General features: G+C 43.7%; 1 protein-coding gene across 2 annotated transcripts in view; it reads right to left on the reverse strand.

Annotated features, from left to right (window-relative positions):
• Positions 1 to 18,909, reverse strand: part of SYT4 (synaptotagmin 4) — a 67,417-nt gene extending 48,508 nt beyond the window's left edge. The window contains exons 1-2 of one of the 2 annotated variants that reach the window (XM_082243905.1): positions 18,769 to 18,891; positions 18,517 to 18,631 (exon numbers count right to left, since the gene is read on the reverse strand). In XM_082243905.1, the coding sequence (XP_082100031.1) occupies positions 18,517 to 18,553 (37 nt within the window). In that variant the 5' untranslated portion in view covers positions 18,554 to 18,631; positions 18,769 to 18,891. Of the gene's footprint in view, positions 1 to 18,516 lie in introns of both variants that reach the window. The other variant, XM_082243904.1, reaches the window with a different exon arrangement.
• Between the last annotated feature and the right edge of the window lie 341 nt (positions 18,910 to 19,250).

The raw sequence follows: 19,250 nt of genomic DNA on the forward strand, positions 1-19,250 counted from the left end.
CAATCAGTGGCTAGTAGTGACTGCATGCAAAGGATTGTGGGATATGGTACCGGTATGGTACCTCTTGGAACCACAATCGAGGTGGTACTGTTTTTGAGGGCCGTACCGTTTGGTTCCATGCAGTGGAAAAGCGCCACCATACCGAACCGTTCCTACACCGTACCATGCGTTACCAGCAGTGGAAAAGCACAAAAGCGAGCCGAACCGTTCGTTCCATGCAGTGGAAAAGCGCCATAAGGTCCCCCACTCACGTTCATACATACACATACTTGGGCCAATTTAGACAGGAGCCAGTTACCCTACCAGCATGTCTTTTTATTATGACAAGAGCAGGTAGTGTCATGGATGGGATTTGAACCGGCGACCCCAGTGCTGCCATATGCATATTATGACAAGAGCTTAGAAATCACAAATCTATTCAGTTCTAGTTTGAGACTCAAAATGTTGTTAAGGAAACACTGAAGGTTTACAGATGGCAGTAACAATAACCACTTGCCTACTGCCCGCCGCAGTTTTTCCTGCGGCAGGCTGGCTCGGCTGCACGAATCACTGTAGGGGCACGTCATTTCGTTGGAGTGGTGCTGGGGGGAAAGCATGCGCCGGCAAGGGCGCGCTCCCAACCCCACTAGGCAGCGGGGATGCAGATCCATCCACGGGACCGGTGGCTGCAATTGCCGCCAGGCACCTGCGATCGCTCCCCGCTGTAAACACAGCTGACTGTTCTTCTCCCTGGAATGATCACAGAGAGCCTGTGAGCCTTCTATATAGGATCACGGGTCTCAATAATCATTTCACAAGCCCCTCCCCCCCACAGTTAGAAAACACTCCCCTAGGCTCACAATTAACCCTTTGATCACCCCTAGGTTAACCCCCTTCCCTGCCAGTGTCATTATTACAGTAACAGTGCATATTTTTAGCACTGATTACTGTAGTAATGTCACTGGTACCCAAAAGTGTCAAAAATGTAATTTAGGGGTCTAATCTGTCCGGGCAATGTTGCAGCCCCGCTAAAAATTGCAATTACTAGAAAAAATAAATAAATAAAAATGACATAAATCTTTCCCCTAGTTTGTGCAAACCAATCAAAATACACTTATTGGGATTTTTTTTTTACTAATAATATGTAGCAGGATACAAATTGGCCTAAAAGGATGAAAAATTTAGATTTTTGTTTATTTTTTTTTTGTTGGGGGGGGGGGGGGGATTTTATAGCAGAATGTGAAAAATATATATATATATATATATATATATATATTTTTTTTTTTTCAAAATCGTTGCTCTTTTTTTGTTTATGGCGCAAAAAATAAAAATCGCACAGGTGATCAAATACCACCAAAAGAAATCTCTATTTGTGGGGAAAAAAAAGGACATCAATTTTATTTGGGTACAGCGTCGCACGACCGCACAATTTTCAGTTAAATTAACGCAGACCTGAATCACAAAAAAATGGCCTGGTCATTAAGGGGGCAAATCCTTCAGGTCCAGAAGTGGCTAAGGAGACGCTGAAGGTTTACAGATGGCAGTAATATAAAAAAAAAATTAAAAAAAAACAAAAAAAGTAAAATAAATCGTGAAAGAGACATCGTACCTTGACATATCCATTATTTCTACAAATAAAAAGCATTACTTCTACTGAACTCACTACGAAAAAAAAAAAAAAAAATCCCCACAATGTAACGAGGTGTTGCTTTGTGTGCGATTCGTTTGGAATAAATTATCACGTGTATGTACGGCGTGCAAAACTGCGGGCGAAGCTCTGATGATAAAAACGCAGTTATCACTTACTGCAGAACGTGAAAGAAAAGAACAGCTTATTAAAGCAACTATCAGTTCCAGAAAACGTGGGAGGATCGCTGTCAGACTCACATGATACAGAAAACAAATGGCTTTTCAAAAAAGAGATCCTGAAAACATAATGTTACAATCTATTCACTTTTTGTTCTTTTCTTTGAAAGGAGCGGGAAATGGGTTACATTTTCCATCTCCTCTAAAAGAGATAGAGGGAGAGAGAAAAGGGAAAGGGGAGAGGAAGAGAGGAAATCAGAAGGAAAAGGAGGATGGTACAGAGAAATAGAGGAAGGCAGAATGGGAAGGAATAGGTAAGTCAGAGGAGAGAGAGGGGCAGGGAGTCAGCAGAGGAAGGAGAACAGTACAGAGTCAGGAGGAGAAGAGTATGAAATCAAGAGAACAGTATGAATTAAGGAGGAGAAGGAGAGCAGAATGGAGTCAGGAGGAGAAAGAGAACAGTATATAGTCAGGAGGAGAAGAACAGTATATAGTCAGGAGGAGAAGGAGAACAGTATATAGTCAGGAGGAGAAGGAGAACAGTATATAGTCAGAAGGAGAAGGAGAACAGTATATAGTCAGGAGGAGAAGGAGAACAGTATATAGTCAGGAGGAGAAGGAGAGCAGAATGGAGTCAGGAGGAGAAGGAGAACAGTATATAGTCAGGAGGAGAAGGAGAACAGTATATAGTCAGAAGGAGAAGGAGAACAATATATAGTCAGGAGGAGAAGGAGAACAGTATATAGTCAGGAGGAGAAGGAGAACAGTATATAGTCAGGAGGAGAAGGAGAACAGAATGGAGTCAGAAGGAGAACAGTATATAGTCAGGAGGAGAAGGAGAGCAGAATGGAGTCTGGAGGAGATGGAGAACAGTATATAGTCAGGAGGAGAAGGAGAACAGTATATAGTCAGGAGGAGAAGGAGAACAGTATATTGTCAGGAGGAGAAGGAGAGCAGTATATAGTCAGGAGGAGAAGGAGAGCAGAATGGAGTCAGGAGGAGAAGGAGAACAGTATATAGTCAGGAGGAGAAGGAGAACAGTATATAGTCAGGAGGAGAAGGAGAACAGTATATAGTCAGGAGGAGAAGGAGAACAGTATAAAGTCAGGAGGAGAAGGAGAACAGTATATAGTCAGGAGGAGAAGGAGAACAGTATATAGTCAGAAGGAGAAGGAGAACAGTATATAGTCAGGAGGAGAAGGAGAACAGTATATAGTCAGGAGGAGAAGGAGAACAGTATATTGTCAGGAGGAGAAGGAGAGCAGTATATAGTCAGGAGGAGAAGGAGAGCAGAATGGAGTCAGGAGGAGAAGGAGAACAGTATATAGTCAGGAGGAGAAGAACAGTATATAGTCAGGAGGAGAAGGAGAACAGTATATAGTCAGGAGGAGAAGGAGAACAGTATATAGTCAGGAGGAGAAGGAGAGCAGAATGGAGTCAGGAGGAGAAGGAGAACAGTATATAGTCAGGAGGAGAAGGAGAACAGTATATAGTCAGAAGGAGAAGGAGAACAATATATAGTCAGGAGGAGAAGGAGAACAGTATATAGTCAGGAGGAGAAGGAGAACAGTATATAGTCAGGAGGAGAAGGAGAACAGAATGGAGTCAGAAGGAGAACAGTATATAGTCAGGAGGAGAAGGAGAGCAGAATGGAGTCTGGAGGAGATGGAGAACAGTATATAGTCAGGAGGAGAAGGAGAACAGTATATAGTCAGGAGGAGAAGGAGAACAGTATATTGTCAGGAGGAGAAGGAGAGCAGTATATAGTCAGGAGGAGAAGGAGAGCAGAATGGAGTCAGGAGGAGAAGGAGAACAGTATATAGTCAGGAGGAGAAGGAGAACAGTATATAGTCAGGAGGAGAAGGAGAACAGTATATAGTCAGGAGGAGAAGGAGAACAGTATAAAGTCAGGAGGAGAAGGAGAACAGTATATAGTCAGGAGGAGAAGGAGAACAGTATATAGTCAGAAGGAGAAGGAGAACAGTATATAGTCAGGAGGAGAAGGAGAACAGTATATAGTCAGGAGGAGAAGGAGAACAGTATATTGTCAGGAGGAGAAGGAGAGCAGTATATAGTCAGGAGGAGAAGGAGAGCAGAATGGAGTCAGGAGGAGAAGGAGAACAGTATATAGTCAGGAGGAGAAGGAGAACAGTATATAGTCAGGAGGAGAAGGAGAACAGTATATAGTCAGGAGGAGAAGGAGAGCAGTATAAAGTCAGGAGGAGAAGGAGAACAGTATATAGTCAGGAGGAGAAGGAGAACAGTATATAGTCAGAAGGAGAAGGAGAACAGTATATAGTCAGGAGGAGAAGGAGAACAGTATATAGTCAGGAGGAGAAGGAGAGCAGTATATAGTCAGGAGGAGAAGGAGAACAGTATAAAGTCAGGAGGAGAAGGAGAACAGTATATAGTCAGAAGGAGAAGGAGAACAGTATATAGTCAGGAGGAGAAGGAGAACAGTATATAGTCAGGAGGAGAAGGAGAACAGTATATTGTCAGGAGGAGAAGGAGAACAGTATAAAGTCAGGAGGAGAAGGAGAACAGTATATAGTCAGGAGGAGAAGGAGAACAGTATATAGTCAGGAGGAGAAGGAGAACAGTATATAGTCAGGAGGAGAAGGAGAACAGTATATAGTCAGGAGGAGAAGGAGAACAGTATATAGTCAGGAGGAGAAGGAGAGCAGTATATAGTCAGGAGGAGAAGGAGAACAGTATATAGTCAGGAGGAGAAGGAGAACAGTATATAGTCAGGAGGAGAAGGAGAGCAGACTGGAGTCAGAAGGAGAAGGAGAACAATATATAGTCAGGAGGAGAAGGAGAACAGTATATAGTCAGGAGGAGAAGGAGAGCAGAATGGAGTCAGGAGGAGATGGAGAACAGTATATAGTCAGGAGGAGAAGGAGAACAGTATATAGTCAGGAGGAGCAGGAGAACAGAATGTAGTTCAGGAGGAGAAGGAGAACAGTGTGGAGCCAGGAGGAGAAGGAGAACTGTATGGAATCAGGAGGAGAAGGAGAACAGTATGTAGTTCGGGAGAAGAAGGAGAACAGTATGGAGTCAAGGAGGAGCAGGAGAACAGAATGTAGTTCAGGAGGAGAAGGAGAACAGTGTGGAGCCAGGAGGAGAAGGAGAACTGTATGGAATCAGGAGGAGAAGGAGAACTGTATGGAATCAGGAGGAGAAGGAGAACAGTATGTAGTTCGGGAGAAGAAGTAGAACTGTATGAAGTTAGGAGGAGAAGAAGAACAGTATGTAGTTCAAGAGGAGAAGGATACCAGAATGAAGTCAGGAGGAGAAGTAGAAGGAGAAGGAGAACAGTATGGAGTCAGGAGGAGAAAAACAGCAGAATGGAGTCTGGAGGAGAAGGAGAACAGTAGAGAGTAAGGAAGAGAAGAAGCAGAGTACAACAAAGTAAGATGGAGAAGGAGAACAATATGGGATCAGGAGGAGAAGGAGAACAGTAAGGAGTCAAGAAGAGATGTAGAAAAGTATGAAGTCAGGAAGAGAAGGAGAAGAGTACGAAGTAATAAGGAGTAGGAGAACAATATGGATTTAGGAGGAGAAGGCTTACAGTTCAGAATCAGGAGGGGAAGTAAAACAGTACAGAGTCATGAGGAGAAGGAGAACAATACAGAGTCTGATGGAAAAGGAGAACAGTAGAGAGTCCGTAGGAGAATGAGAAGAGTATGAAGTAAGACAGAGAATGAAAACAATATGGAATCAGGAGGAGAACAGTGCAGAGTCAGGAAGAGATGGAAAACAGTATTGAGGCAGGAGAAGGAGAAGAGTACAAAGTAATAACGGGAAGGAATACAATATGGAATCAGGAGGAGAAGGCGAACAGTTCGGAATCAGGAGGAGAAGGAGAACAGAACAGAACAGAGTCAGGAGGAGGAGGAGGAGAACAATACAGAGTCTGGAGGGGAAAGAGGGAAGTACAAAGTCAGGAGGAGAAGGAGGAGAGTATGAAGTAAGACAGAAAAAAAGAACAATATGGAATCAGGTGAAGAAGGCGAATAGTTAGGAATCAGGAGGCGAAGAAGAGCAGTACGGAGTCAGGAAAAGATAGATAACAGTTTAGAGTCAGGAGGAGAAGAAAAACAGTACAGAGTCTGGAAGAGAAGGAGAACAGTACAGAGTCTGGAGGAGATGGAGAGCAGTACGGAGTAAGGAGGAGAAGGATAACAGTACAGAGTCTGGAGGAGAAGGAGAACAGTATGGAATCAAGAGGAGAAGAACAGTATGAAGTCAGGAGGAGAAGGATAACAGTACAGAGTCTGGAAGAGAAGGAGAACAGTACAGAGTCTGGAGGAGAAGGAGAACAGTACAGAGTCAGGAGGAGAAGAAAAACAGTACAGAGTCTGGAGGAGATGGAGAGCAGTACGGAGTAAGGAGGAGAAGGATAACAGTACAGAGTCTGGAGGAGAAGGAGAACAGTATGGAATCAAGAGGAGAAGAACAGTATGAAGTCAGGAGGAGAAGGATAACAGAGTCAGGAGGAGAAGTAGAACAGTACAAAGGCAGGTGAAGAACGGTAACAGTAAAGAGTCAGGAGGAGAAGGGGCACGGTATGGAGTCAGGAGGAGAAGTACAGAGATGGGGAAAAGAGAAGGAGATGAAGTAAGAGGATATAGAACGTGAGATCTAGATTTAGAAATAGGAGACTGATAGAGGAGAAAAGGACAAAAAGAGAAGGGAAGGGAGAATATAGAAAGTGAGTCGGTAGATTAAGAAATAGAATGTGGCCAGTGGCATTGGGGAAGAGGTGAGAGCAAAAGGAGAAATGGAGACAGGGGGAGAGAAAGAGAGAGAAGTGGAAGAATGTTCAGTGCCAAAGTCTAGAAAACAAAAGAGAGCTTCTGTATATACTTGTATATTCCTTATTCTGATAATTCTCCCCATTAACACTTTATTTTTCAGATTCTCATCAATGTAAATGACATAATCCATTTGCATTTCTCCCATACATAAACTGTTCTGGATAGGGAAGGGTGCTCTGTGCGATCTCTACTGATTTTTTTGTGCATAGATGCAATCTATGTTATTTCCTTTTAGAGAATACAGCTTCTAATTGAATCCAGTGTAATTTACAGCTCTCGGTCAGCAGAGATTAAAGGCGTCATCTCTGTTAGAGCGACAATTCTCCTGGATGCTTTGTCTAGGATTAATGTGTGGTAACATGAAAGGTGGAATCTTCTGCCACACATCACAGGCAGAATAGAGATGGGTGAGCGATAATAAAGGAACCTCAGAGGTCGCTACATTGAGGGTCACAGATCATATTGACACAAGGAATATAACACCAGATTATACTCAAAGGGACACCAAAATGTATTTTCTTTAGGTACACATTTTAGTGTTGAAAAAGTTTACTTTTGCAACAAATACGCTTGCTCTTCCATATTTAGATTATTATATTCCATATACAGATTTGTAAATGTTCCCTCTAGTGGCCATCTTTAAATCCATGCGATTTTGAATCTCTTCCTAATGACAGCTGGTATTAGCTTAGATATTTGGAGTGGCCATAAACAGCCCAATCCTACCCTCAATCTGACTCTCAGATGAGGATAAGGCTAACCTTCTGATGCTGATGCTTATTTTTAAAGCAAAATCCTGCTGAAAGTATTTTTTTTTTGTGATGATTTATTTAAGATGGATAAGCTGCCTTTTCCCACCACTCCTTAAAATGACCCTTGTAAATAAAGCCCAGTCTTTAGAAGGAGAGGCTATGTACTTACCTTTCTGGCAACCAATGCATTAAAACAGCACTGCTTTGCTGCTTCTTGACTGCCACATGTATTCAACACTTCTGGGTTGGTCACATATTTGCACCCCCTCCGTATGCTGTGGTTCCTCCCACAAGCACACACATCCTGTAGTATATGAGCCTAAGGAAGAAACCACAGCATGCAGTGGGGGGGGGAACAGATATTTGACACACTGGGAAGAGTCGGATACCTGCAGAGGATGGTTAAGGGAAAAGGGGAGGCTGGAAAGATAAGTATATAGGCAGGGGCTGACTGGCAACTTTTAGCCCGGGGGCAAGTACAAACTAGTGGCCCATGGTGCAGCCACTCCCCCCTCCCATTCTCCATTTTCCTGGCCTCCTCCTGACCCCCATTCCAGGCTAAAGCTCAGCTCCAGGTACTCTCTACTCACCGGTTGAATCCGGGTTCCCGACCTGGCCAGCAGGGGGAAGTTGGGGGGAGCTGGGACAGCTCGGTCAAGGCTGCCTGGGGGAGAAGAGTCTCCAGTTGGGCATGGAACCGGCCTCTGCTCAGACACAGTTTACACCATCCATGCTGGGGGGGAGTCTTGCGTTCTGTCCTTGTCTTCATCCCACACTCGGTAGGTCAGCGGTGGGGACTTTTTACTTCTCTTCACCAGGAATCTGTATGTGGCAGAAGCAATGCAGCCTTTTTATGGGGCATCAGAGGGGCCCAGGGGGCTATTGCCCCCTGCTCCCTGGCCCAGTCCTCCCCTGTATATAGGCCCCTGGGCTAGGCTTTATTAATGGCTTATTTATATGGGAGGTTGCCGGCAAGAACTGTAAACCCCATGCGCATAGAGGCCAAATCGGTACCCTATCCAAATCAATGAGCTGTGCCACCGTCGTTCTCATGTAACTTCCCATACCAGTGGCTACATGCATATAGAGTTCAAGAAGTTTGCATCCAGGGCCAGCAGGTCTGGCTGCACACAAGCTGGATGCAGTCATTGTTTAGTTTGCATGCGACAAATAGCACATCCATATGCAGTGCCAGGACAAGGTCATCTCGAGCCCTGGGTGAACATGCCAAATTGCCCCCCCCCCCCCACCCAAGATGTATGAGTCAGCGAAAATCCCTCTCCCAGAAAAAAACAATCAAGCTCTAGTCTGCATGGTTACCCCCTAAGAATAAATCCCCCCTTCTTCCAGGACAAATCTGCCCCCCTGCTAGAATCCCTCCTCCCAGCACAGATCTTTGCCCCCCATCCCCCTGGCTCAAATCCTCTCTTTCACCCCATATGCTCCCAGCACATATCCCCCCCCCCCCCCCCCAAAAAAAAAAAAAAAAAATTCCCCTCTACCATATTACTTTGATACAAGAAAAGATTTTACAGGCACCAAGCTCTGCTAGTTGTGTATTTTAAAGGCATTTCCATAAACACCATATATAGATTAAAAATATTTATTATACATATATATAAAGAAACATAATAGACACCATAATTAAAAACACAACACGCACATTGTATGTGTTGGTTGCATATAGAGTAAGTGGCATACACAAAAGACCTCTAAATATGAGCTTCACATGAGGTGTTGATTGGCGTAGTGGTCGACGCGTTTCACTTCGTGCTTCCTCAAGACCAGCCACAAGTATGCCACGTATATCACATAAATCCAATACAGTCAAATACGCCTGGGGGTGGACACAGGGGACAGGTGACTGTATAGGGCTTGGCTGGAATATTGTGTTTGCTTTAAGAGCTTAAGTTAGCATCACTAGAAGGACTTGGTGCCTGCAAAATCTTATCTTGTATGTATTACACAAATCCCCTAAATTCCCCCTTCAAGCACAAATCCTCTTCCACCATCCCCGCTCCCAACAACAAATGCCCCCAAATCACCACTACTAGCACGCCTTTCCAAATTTGCCCTCCTAGAAAAATCCTTACCCTGTGCTGCCCCCCTAATTTCCCTTCTCAACACAACCCCCCCATCTCCTTGTGGTGCTCCCCCCCCATCTCACATGATACTATAGAGAACCCTTCTCCCCACTCCTTGCCCCCGGCCTTGTCCAGATGCAAAGTGAAGTGTAGATCCCCTTTGGAATGAGCCCTAATCAGTAACTCTTTAAGGGCTCATTCACACAAGCTTGGATCAAGCACTATCGCGCTACAACTGCAGGCATGGTTGCCGGCCGCTTGCAGAGCAGCTCCATTCACTTGAGTGACTCACGATTGGTACCCTGGTACCAGGTGGCAGCGCCTGCTGAACACGACAGGGGGTATAATTTCTGCAAAGCATTGCATCCACAGTGTGTGTACACCACCGGTTTCTGCCTCTGCAGCTAAATGGGGAGCGGTGGGGGGTGGTAAAATCGCAGCTCAACTGGGAGGGTTTTCCGCCCCTCAACCACTAGTGTGAATGAGCCCTTAACCACTTCTGGACCAGAAGGATTTGCCCCCTTAATGACCAGGCCATATCTTGCGCTTCAGGACTGCGTTATTTTAACTGACAATGGCGCGGTCGTGTGACGCTGTACTCAAATAAAATTGATGTCCTTTTTTCCCCACAAATAGAGCTTTCTTTTGGTGGTATTTGATCACCTCTGCGATTTAAATTTTTTGCGATATAAACAAAAAAAGAGCAACAATTCTGAAAAAAATAAATAGTTTTCACATTCTGCTTTATAACATTCTCCCCAAAAAAATCTAAATCTAAATTTGTTTAACATTTTAGGCTAATTTGTTTTCTGCTAAATATTTTTGGTAAAAAACAAAATCGCAATAAGCGTATTTTGATTGGTTTGCGCAAAAGTTATTGCATCTACAAACTAGGGGACAGATTTATGTAATTTTTATTGTTTTTTTTTTTTTTTACTAGTAATGGCGGCGATCTGCGATTTTTAGCGGGACTGCGACATTGCGGCCGACAGATCGGACCCCTAACTGACATTTATGACACTTTTGGGGGGGACCAGTGACATTACTACAGTAATCAGTGCTATAAATATGCACTGTTACTGTAATAATGACACTGGCAGGGAAGGGGTTAACACTGTAAGTGATCAAGGGGTTAAATGTGAGCCTAGGGGGCATGTTTCTAACTGTATGGGGGCGGGGCTTGTAAAATGACCATGGAGACCTGTGATCCTATATAGAAGGATCACAGGCACTCTGTGATCATCCCAGGGAGAACGGTCAGCTGTGTTTACAACAGCCGACCGTTCTTCTCTCTCAGCGGGGAGCGATCGTGGGTGTTAGGCGGCATTCGGAGCCACTTGTGCCCCGTGCATTTGAGTCCCTGCTGATGAGTGAGGGGGGAGCGTGCCGGCGGCGTGCGCTCGCCCCCTAGCTGCAGACACGCGACCGACATATACCTACGTCGGTTCGTGCAGGAGGGGCTGCCTGCCGCAGTATAACGGGCGGTCGTGAAGCGGTTAAAAGCTTTGCACTAAGCAGGCCATTTATTTTGAAAAAGCATCACAAAAAGAGCATTTTGTGTCGTTCCCGGCAAAACAGCGCTACACCACGGCGCGCGCTATCAGCGTTATGATGCTGTATTACAGTTGCATTGGCATCTACTGTACAAGGGGTTCCATTCTAAGTCAATGGCACTGTAAGGCATGTTGCGTTACCATGCGTTGCGGTAAAAGTTCATAAGAGAATATTTTCCCTATTCTCTAGTTAATAGAAGCAGTTAAAGAAATGTGGAGCCCTGCAGATCTCTGCCCACTCTTTGGACAGAAGGGCGATAACAGAATGCTCTTGGTGGAGCTGGAACACACACACTGTGGGGGCGGATGCTGCTTGTACGGCGAGTCCTGCAGCCACGTCCGCCTTGGGTTTCAGTGGAAAGCCATATCCAGGCACTCCGACACTCGCAGAACAGCTGCTGCCTCGGAGATTGGGGACATCAGGGGTCTGTGATTGATGAACAGAGACAACGGCCCTAGCTGCGGGTGTTGATTTATCCTCCACCCAAGTCCAGCACGCCGACATGTCACAGTGGGAATGAAAAATACTTCCGGGCATATTAGTAAAGCAGTGAATGTGACCATCACTAAACATTCACTGGTGGTGAATCATTTAAACGCATGCCCCAGAAACATTCACTTGTTGTAAATGTTTAGTGAATGTCAGAGTTGCTGCTTTATATCCTTTAAAGTAGATATAAACCCTAACTGACATTTTTCAGTTTGCTAAAGTATATCATAACCAACTGCCATTTTTTAAAAATAAATATTTATTTGAACTTTTTTTTTTTTTTTAGTGCTGCTGATCTCCTGCAGCTTCTTTGCAGCCACTCCTTTGTACATGCACTCCAGTGATGGCTGCCTGGCATTTCTCGGGACCAGTTTCATGATGGTGACAATGGTGGACCACGCCTGCCTGATATGCATTAGAGTGGTTGTAAACTCTAAGGCCCCTTTCACACATACGGTCCGTTTGTCTGTTTTTCATCCATCCGTTGACGGATGAAAAACGGACATCAATGCATTCCTATGGAAAAACCGATGTAAATGGATGATCATTTATTTACATCAATTTTCATCCGCTTCCGTCAACATCCGTTTTTTTGAGCAGATAAAAGCTCTATTTTTCGGATCGGATGAAAAACGGATGACAACAGATGACAAGGGATGACAACGGATGAAAAACGGATGACAATGAATGAAAAAATGGATGGCAACGGATGACAACGCATGAAAAACAGATGACAGCGGATAAAAAAATCGGATGGCAACGGATGACCACGGATGACAACGGATGAAAAATGGATGACAACAGATGAAAACAGATGACAACGGATGAAAAACTGATGACAACGGATGAAAACAGATGACAACAGATGAAAACAGATGAAAACGGATGTCAACGGATGAAAAATGGATGAAAAACGAATGGCAATGGATGAAAACAGATGACAACAGATGAAAAACGGATGACAACGGATGAAAACAGATGACAACGGATGAAAAACGGATGACAACGGATAAAAAAAAAACGTAATTCAGTAACGGATGAAAAAACAGATGACAACAGATGAAAACAGATGACAACGGATGAAAAACAGATGACAACGGATGAAAAACGGATGACAACGGATGAAAACAGGTGACAACTGATGAAAAACGGATGACAACAGATGAAAAACACATGACAACGGATAAAAAAACGGATGAAAAACGGATCACAACGGATGAAAACAGATGACAATGGATGAAAACAGACGACAACGGATGAAAAACGAATGACAACAGATGAAAAACATATGACAACGGATAGAAAAACGGATGACAATGGATGAAAAACGGATGGCAACGGATGAAAACAGATGACAACGGATGAAAACAGATGACAACAGGTGAAAAACATATGACAACGGATAAAAAAACGGATGACAATGGATGAAAAATGGATAGCAACGGATGAAAACAGATGACAACGGGTGAAAAACAGATGACAACGGATGAAAAATGGATGACAATGGATGAAAATGGATGACAACTAATGAAAACAGATGACAACGGATGAAAAACGGATGACACTGGATGACAATGGATGAAAAATGGATGACAACGAATAAAGAACTGATGACAAATGATGAAAAACTGGTGTTGACTGGAAAAAAACTGATGACAAAAAAACCTGACTGAAGTGATGAAATGAAGGGTCCGTATGTGTGAAAGGGGCCTTACATATACCCAGTGAAGTGCCTCTCCTCAGGTGATGCACAGAGATGAAATAAACCCTCCTACATACATTGTACCTGTTTATCTGCAGTCTTTTCTTCTCTACATCTGTTCATCTGCTGAACTTTTAAAGCTTCTTTGAGAGTTCACAAATAAGTGGGCGGGGAGCTGAAGTTACACTCTGCAGAGCTCAGTGAGGAGAGATCTGAGAGCTGATTGGAGAGAAGGGACACACCCTCCTCCACACAGCTCACAGGAGGCAGAGCTGAGGCTGTCCATCTGCTGGAGTTCCCTCCCACGTCATAATTTTTCTCTTGGTGTCAAGAAAACTTTTCAGAAATAATTCATGCTGATAGCAGAGGAATGAAGCATCGGACTGAAATAACTAGACAACTAGAAATAGCACTTAGTGCTCTTAATTGAGACAAGTACACACTACAGAGGGACATTCTTTATTCATATTTTATGTCTGAGCTTTATAACCACTTTAAATTGGAAGCCCATGTGACAACACAAGAGCACAAGAACCCTTGTTGGCCATCATCTCATTTATGGCACATCAAACTCAATCCAGCACATCAACTAACAACAAGCAGTTAAACCTCTCAACGGCAAAAAGATTTAGGTTCCCATGTAGCCCAAGACTTTTTATCCAGTTGATGCTAAAAACCGAAACCGTAGCATCAGTTTTGAGTGGATGGACCCATAGGAGCGTTAATGGAGGCAGCCATAGATTGACTCTTGTGCTGCATACTATGTTCAAGGACAACGACTCAGTGAATTGGTTCAGCTTCATCCCAAAAGTAGCATCACTTGAGTCAAGGAGTGGTCGCTTCCATCACAGCCTAACCACAGAAGTATACAAGTGGGTGATGGATTCCGTTCAAATGCACACGGTGCACTTCGCTTCTCTACACCCTGCAGAGTTTACCCCTTGGTTACATTATTGGTAAGGCTAAGTCCCAGATCCGATCCCTCACCAGATTTCTTTATTCTTTTTTCTACATTAGCAGAGAATGTTTTCTGTCTGCTACCGTCTCTGCTCTCTTGCCATTGTGAGCCATTAAGGGTGTCAGTTCCCCCTCCTTCATGATGAATCATAAAAAAACATACTAATACTGGACAGTCCATCGGTGAGCAGATGGCCTCATCTCATGGCAGAAATCTCAGGGGTAAAAATTCTTATGCCTGGAGTCGAAGCTGAATAATCCTTTCCCCCACGTCTCCAGCTAAAACTAAAACAGAAGCTATGTTTAATTCCTTGTAATCCCTTGATAGCATGAGATCAACTACTTCTAGATCGATACCTCTCTTACTTGATCGATACCTCTCTTGCTACACTTGGTATCGGTTGTCAACAAGGAGTTAATACCATGCTACAAGGCAGACAAAAGTCCCTCATGAGGTCAAGCCCTGTATTATATATGAACCATTTTAAGTGATATTAGACCATAACCAACCACTGATGACCACAAATCGGTGATTGCCAATGAAGAGGAAGTTTATGAGACTAAATTTGGCAATCGGTGACCAATGGCACCTCGTGAAGGCTTTAAAGATTACTGCCTAACAGGATATTAAATTGGCTTTGGGTCCCTCATAGTTTGATCTATGGTTACTTTTAATTCCAACTGGTGACCATTTGCACCCCGTGACGGCTTTCAAGTGTGCCACCTGGCAGCATATTAAATTAGATATTTCTTCAGGTTCTCCTTGGTTTTATCCATGGTTACTTTTGATTCCAATTGGTGACCATTTGCCCCATGCAGGCTTTCAAGAGTGCCACCTGGCCAGTGCTGTATTTTGGCCTAAGCTGACAAGGCCCAGGCCTAGGGCAGCACTTTGCATGGGGCGTCAAAAAGCCCCCCTCAACCTTAGACTCTATTGGCCACTAATTGCTAGAGCTGCCTCTCTCACCCTCCCCTCTCTCTCTCACCTACCCTCTCTCTCTCTCTTTCTCTCTCTCACCTCCCTCTCTCTCTCACCTACCCTCTCGCTCTCTTTCTCTCTCTCACCCCCGTCTCTCTCATCCCCCTATCTCATCCCCCCTCTCTCTAGCACTCTCATCCCCCCTCTCTCTCACCCCCCTCTTTTTATCCCTCACATCACCCTCTCCTTCTCTCTCTCACCCCCCCCCCACACTCTCTCTCTCATCCTCTGTCTCTCTCTCTCTCCCTCTCTCATCCTCTCTCTCTCTCCCTCTCTCATCCCCCCTCTCTCTCTCATCCCCCCTCTCTCTCTCATCCCCCCTCTCTCTCAACCCCCTCTTTCTCTCCCTCACATCACATCCCCCTCTCTTTCTCTCTCTCACCCCCCCACTCTCTCTCTCTCTCATCCTCCCGCTCTCTCTCTCTCTCTCTCTCACTCTCTCTCATCCTCCCTCTCTCATCCCCCCTCTCTCTCTCTCATCCCCCCTCTCTCTCTCCCTCCCTCATCCACCCCCCTCTCTCTCTCCCACTCCCTCTCACCCCCTCCCCCCTCTTGTGAGATCTCAGGGGGTTCATGCTAGGACTTGTAGTCCTTCAATTTTAGAGGGAGTCACATCCATTAAAAAGGAAGGAGTAGGGCACATTTACAGAGGAGGGGGGCACCCAATTTTAGTCTTGCCTATGGCAGCACAAAACTAAAATACACCGCTGCACCTGGCAGCATATTAAATTAGATATTTCTTCAGGTTCTCCTTGGTTTTATCCATGGTTACTTAGATTCCAATTGGTGACCATTTGCACCCCATGCATGCTTTCAAGAGTGCCATCTGGCAGCATATTAAATTAGGCACTTCATCAGGTTCTTATTAATTTGATCTATGGTTACTTTTGTTGGCAATTGGTGACCATTTGTACCCTCATGTAGGCTTTCGAGAGTCCCATCTGTCAGCATATCAAATTAAATAATTCTTCAGGTCATTCGTAGCTTTATCTGTGATTACTTTTGATTCCAATTGGTTGTCTAGGTCTTAACGCCTTCACTTCTGTAGAGAGTTCAATGAAACTGCTCTTACAGCCCTATAACATTTTTCATCCCCATAGCTCTTGAAGAAGTCAGCCCATTAATACTACCTAATTCCTCTAAAACCGACCACTGCTTTCTTTTAGAGCACTCGATGACTCTCTTAACCTCTTCATTGCCATAGCTCCAGGTTAAAGTAACCTACGCAATACTCTAATCCCTTTGGTAATGCGCCATATAGACCTTGCACGTGTAATTGTCTCGCATAGATGGCTTTCATCAGCAGTACATTTCCACAGAATAAGCTTCCATACACTTTAACCCATTCATCACCCTTAAATGGGCTCTTCAAATGTAACCTCTTCTTTACAAAAACTCTGAATGTCCTAAACATATCTAGAGAAAAAAAAAATCTCCTTCACTTTAGTAGCACTGAAACGGGCTTCGAAGGTGTTTGCAGAAAATCAATGCCAAGAAAGCCTTTTTTTTTTTTGGTAATAGCTATCATGGAAGGTTAACAATAAAATAGCTATCAAAGTTCCTTAAATAAGGTTAACAATAAAGCGGAAACTGCAGTGGCCCCTAACAGCCAATTATAATTTTTCTCCAGTCGTATTAAACAACGCAGTTGGGATGGCTGCCATGAGTTCATGGATCTTTGCATAGTCATACCTCAGTGGATCGGTGAAATATTCTACTAGTAATAAACCTTATTAAAGCCATTTAAAGTGTGACAAATTGTAGAAGTGCACTTAGGTGTGCTTTGTGTGGCGAGGCTGAGATAAAACTTAATCATAAATAATAAGACATATTCATGCACCCTAAAAAAAATAAAAATAAAGGTATGATCCCAATGCAGGCTCAGTTAGGGTTCCTCCCTTCCCACCAGTTTCCTTTGTTCTTCCATAAACTTGTAGCCTTTGACAATAGCGTTCTTCAGAAGTTACTTTCCTCTACTATTCGTTAACAAATATTACATTTTCTTTCCAAAGCATAATTCTTGCCTTTCCTTTTTTTTTTTTTTCCAAAAAGCTTTATTGAACAAAGTACACATTGGAAAAGGGTACAACAGTTGGATCATTCGGATCAACATTCTCGGTGATCCAATTCCTGGCCACTTCTCAGTTTGCTCTACACTCATAACCTACCTAACTATCATTGAAGTTATTGTCCACCAACTCTTACCCTTCTCTGCCCCACCTACATCCAGCATCTTCAAGTTCCCCACCCTAGACCAATCATTATGGGCACATCGAACCAAAAAAATAGACCACCTCTGGTTGTTCCAACAGTATATTATTCACTATGTAATGCGATTATTACAAGCTGAGAAGAAGGCTTGTTTTAAAAGGTGAGGAGCAATGTGGTGAGTCCAGGGACCATCAACCACCAGTCATCTGTCGTTGTTCTGACTGCTTCTAATTGCCGAAAGATGGAACTTAGGCTTAGCATCATTTTCACTCTTTATACTGCCTTATTAAACCAACCCTTTGCAGCTGAACTATACAGTACTCTCAGCAAAGCTATTTTTAGTTGTTGATGATATGTGACGTCATGAGGACAGGATGTGTTAGTCTTTTACCTTCACATTTAATGATTCACGTACGGGGACTAGAATACGGAACCTAATCCCCTTTACTGCAGCTGTTTAGAGCCATAACCGGGTTTTTCATCACCTTCTTCCCTCAAACAAGTTCCTTAAATTTACCAACAATAAATCACAAGAATCTTTGACAACTTCTAAACGTTGGTTTGGTCTCCTAGACCCTACAGATGGAAAAGATGAGCTTTTGACAAGATCTATAGTCGTAGAGGAGGTGATTGCCATGGATGAGGGAACAATTCAAAACATGAAAACTTGAAAAAGCAGCTCTTAGAAGAGAACGAGGGAGACAGCTGATGGTTCCACACCCCTCCTGTACTCAGCGATGGCGTACATAGTAATAATGACAAGATACATCCAACACACACAGTCTAGACTTTACATTTTAGTATATGAAAGACTCAATCTTTGGATCTCATATGGTTTTTAAGACATTTCTTTTTTTTTGGAGGAGTATATATTTATATATGACGTCTCAAGACTGGAAGTCATCTTCTCTTTGGATGAATATATAGTTATACATGATATCTCATAATGATATCACATCAAGCTCAGGTTGTGTATTTTGATAGCTCAAGAAGGTATCAAGTGAAGCCCAAATTGTGTATTGGGTCTGCCTGGTCATTGCCGAACATTTTGCTTAAGGATCAATGGCTTAATGTTCCTTAATTTAGCCTTGCAAAGCATTATTTAAAGCTTAGCTTAAAGCTTTTAAAGTATACAGTTGTTGACATGATTTTAAGGTAGTTTAAGAAGAATAAAAAAACTTACCATAAGCCTCCCCGGTGTTGGAAGTGACTGGAGCCATTTTGCTGGCTCCGCTCTCCAAGGTGCTGAATCCTCTCCCTTTGCTGATGCTGCTCCTACTGCTCCTCTGGTGGGAAGCCTTGGAAAATGGCAGTGAGAGAGATAGAGAGAGAGAGCGAGAGAGAGAGAGAGAGGAAAAAAAAAAAATCTGTCGGTATCCAGCAATCTCAGTGTGAGGAGGGGCTGATGGCTTCCTCTAGGCTGACTGCAGCTCACCTCCTGCTCTGCTGTCCTCCCAGTCTGTCCGTTCCAGCTGCAGACACGGCTGCTGGCCAAATTGACGCAATGCTGACGCTACAAGCCTGGAATCAGCTCCTTCCTCCCCCTTTTTTCTCTCCAGAGAGCTGGAGGATGCTCATCAATTCGTATAACTACAAGAGATTCACTGCCTTGGATACAGACAGCCCTGGATCCCAAATGGTTAACACAATGCTTGTCTCAGACATAAAGAAAGGCAGATTTGTGCAAATTTCTGCCAGTGTTGGTCTGATCCATGGCTCTGTATGTACTGTATGGAATGACATAGTAATAGGGATGTATAGGACCACACCGGCTGGAGATGTTCCAGAACCCAGATCATCCGGATCCTGTGGTCCAAAAACTATGGATCATTGGGGATTTCTTTTTTAGATTTGCTCACGTCTAGAGTTTGCTAATTAGATGTGGCAATTATATGGATATTGGTTTTACAATGAAAA

This window comes from Pelophylax lessonae (assembly GCF_965119305.1).
Source record: "Pelophylax lessonae genome assembly, chromosome: 1".
Classification (NCBI taxonomy): Eukaryota; Metazoa; Chordata; class Amphibia; order Anura; family Ranidae; genus Pelophylax; species Pelophylax lessonae.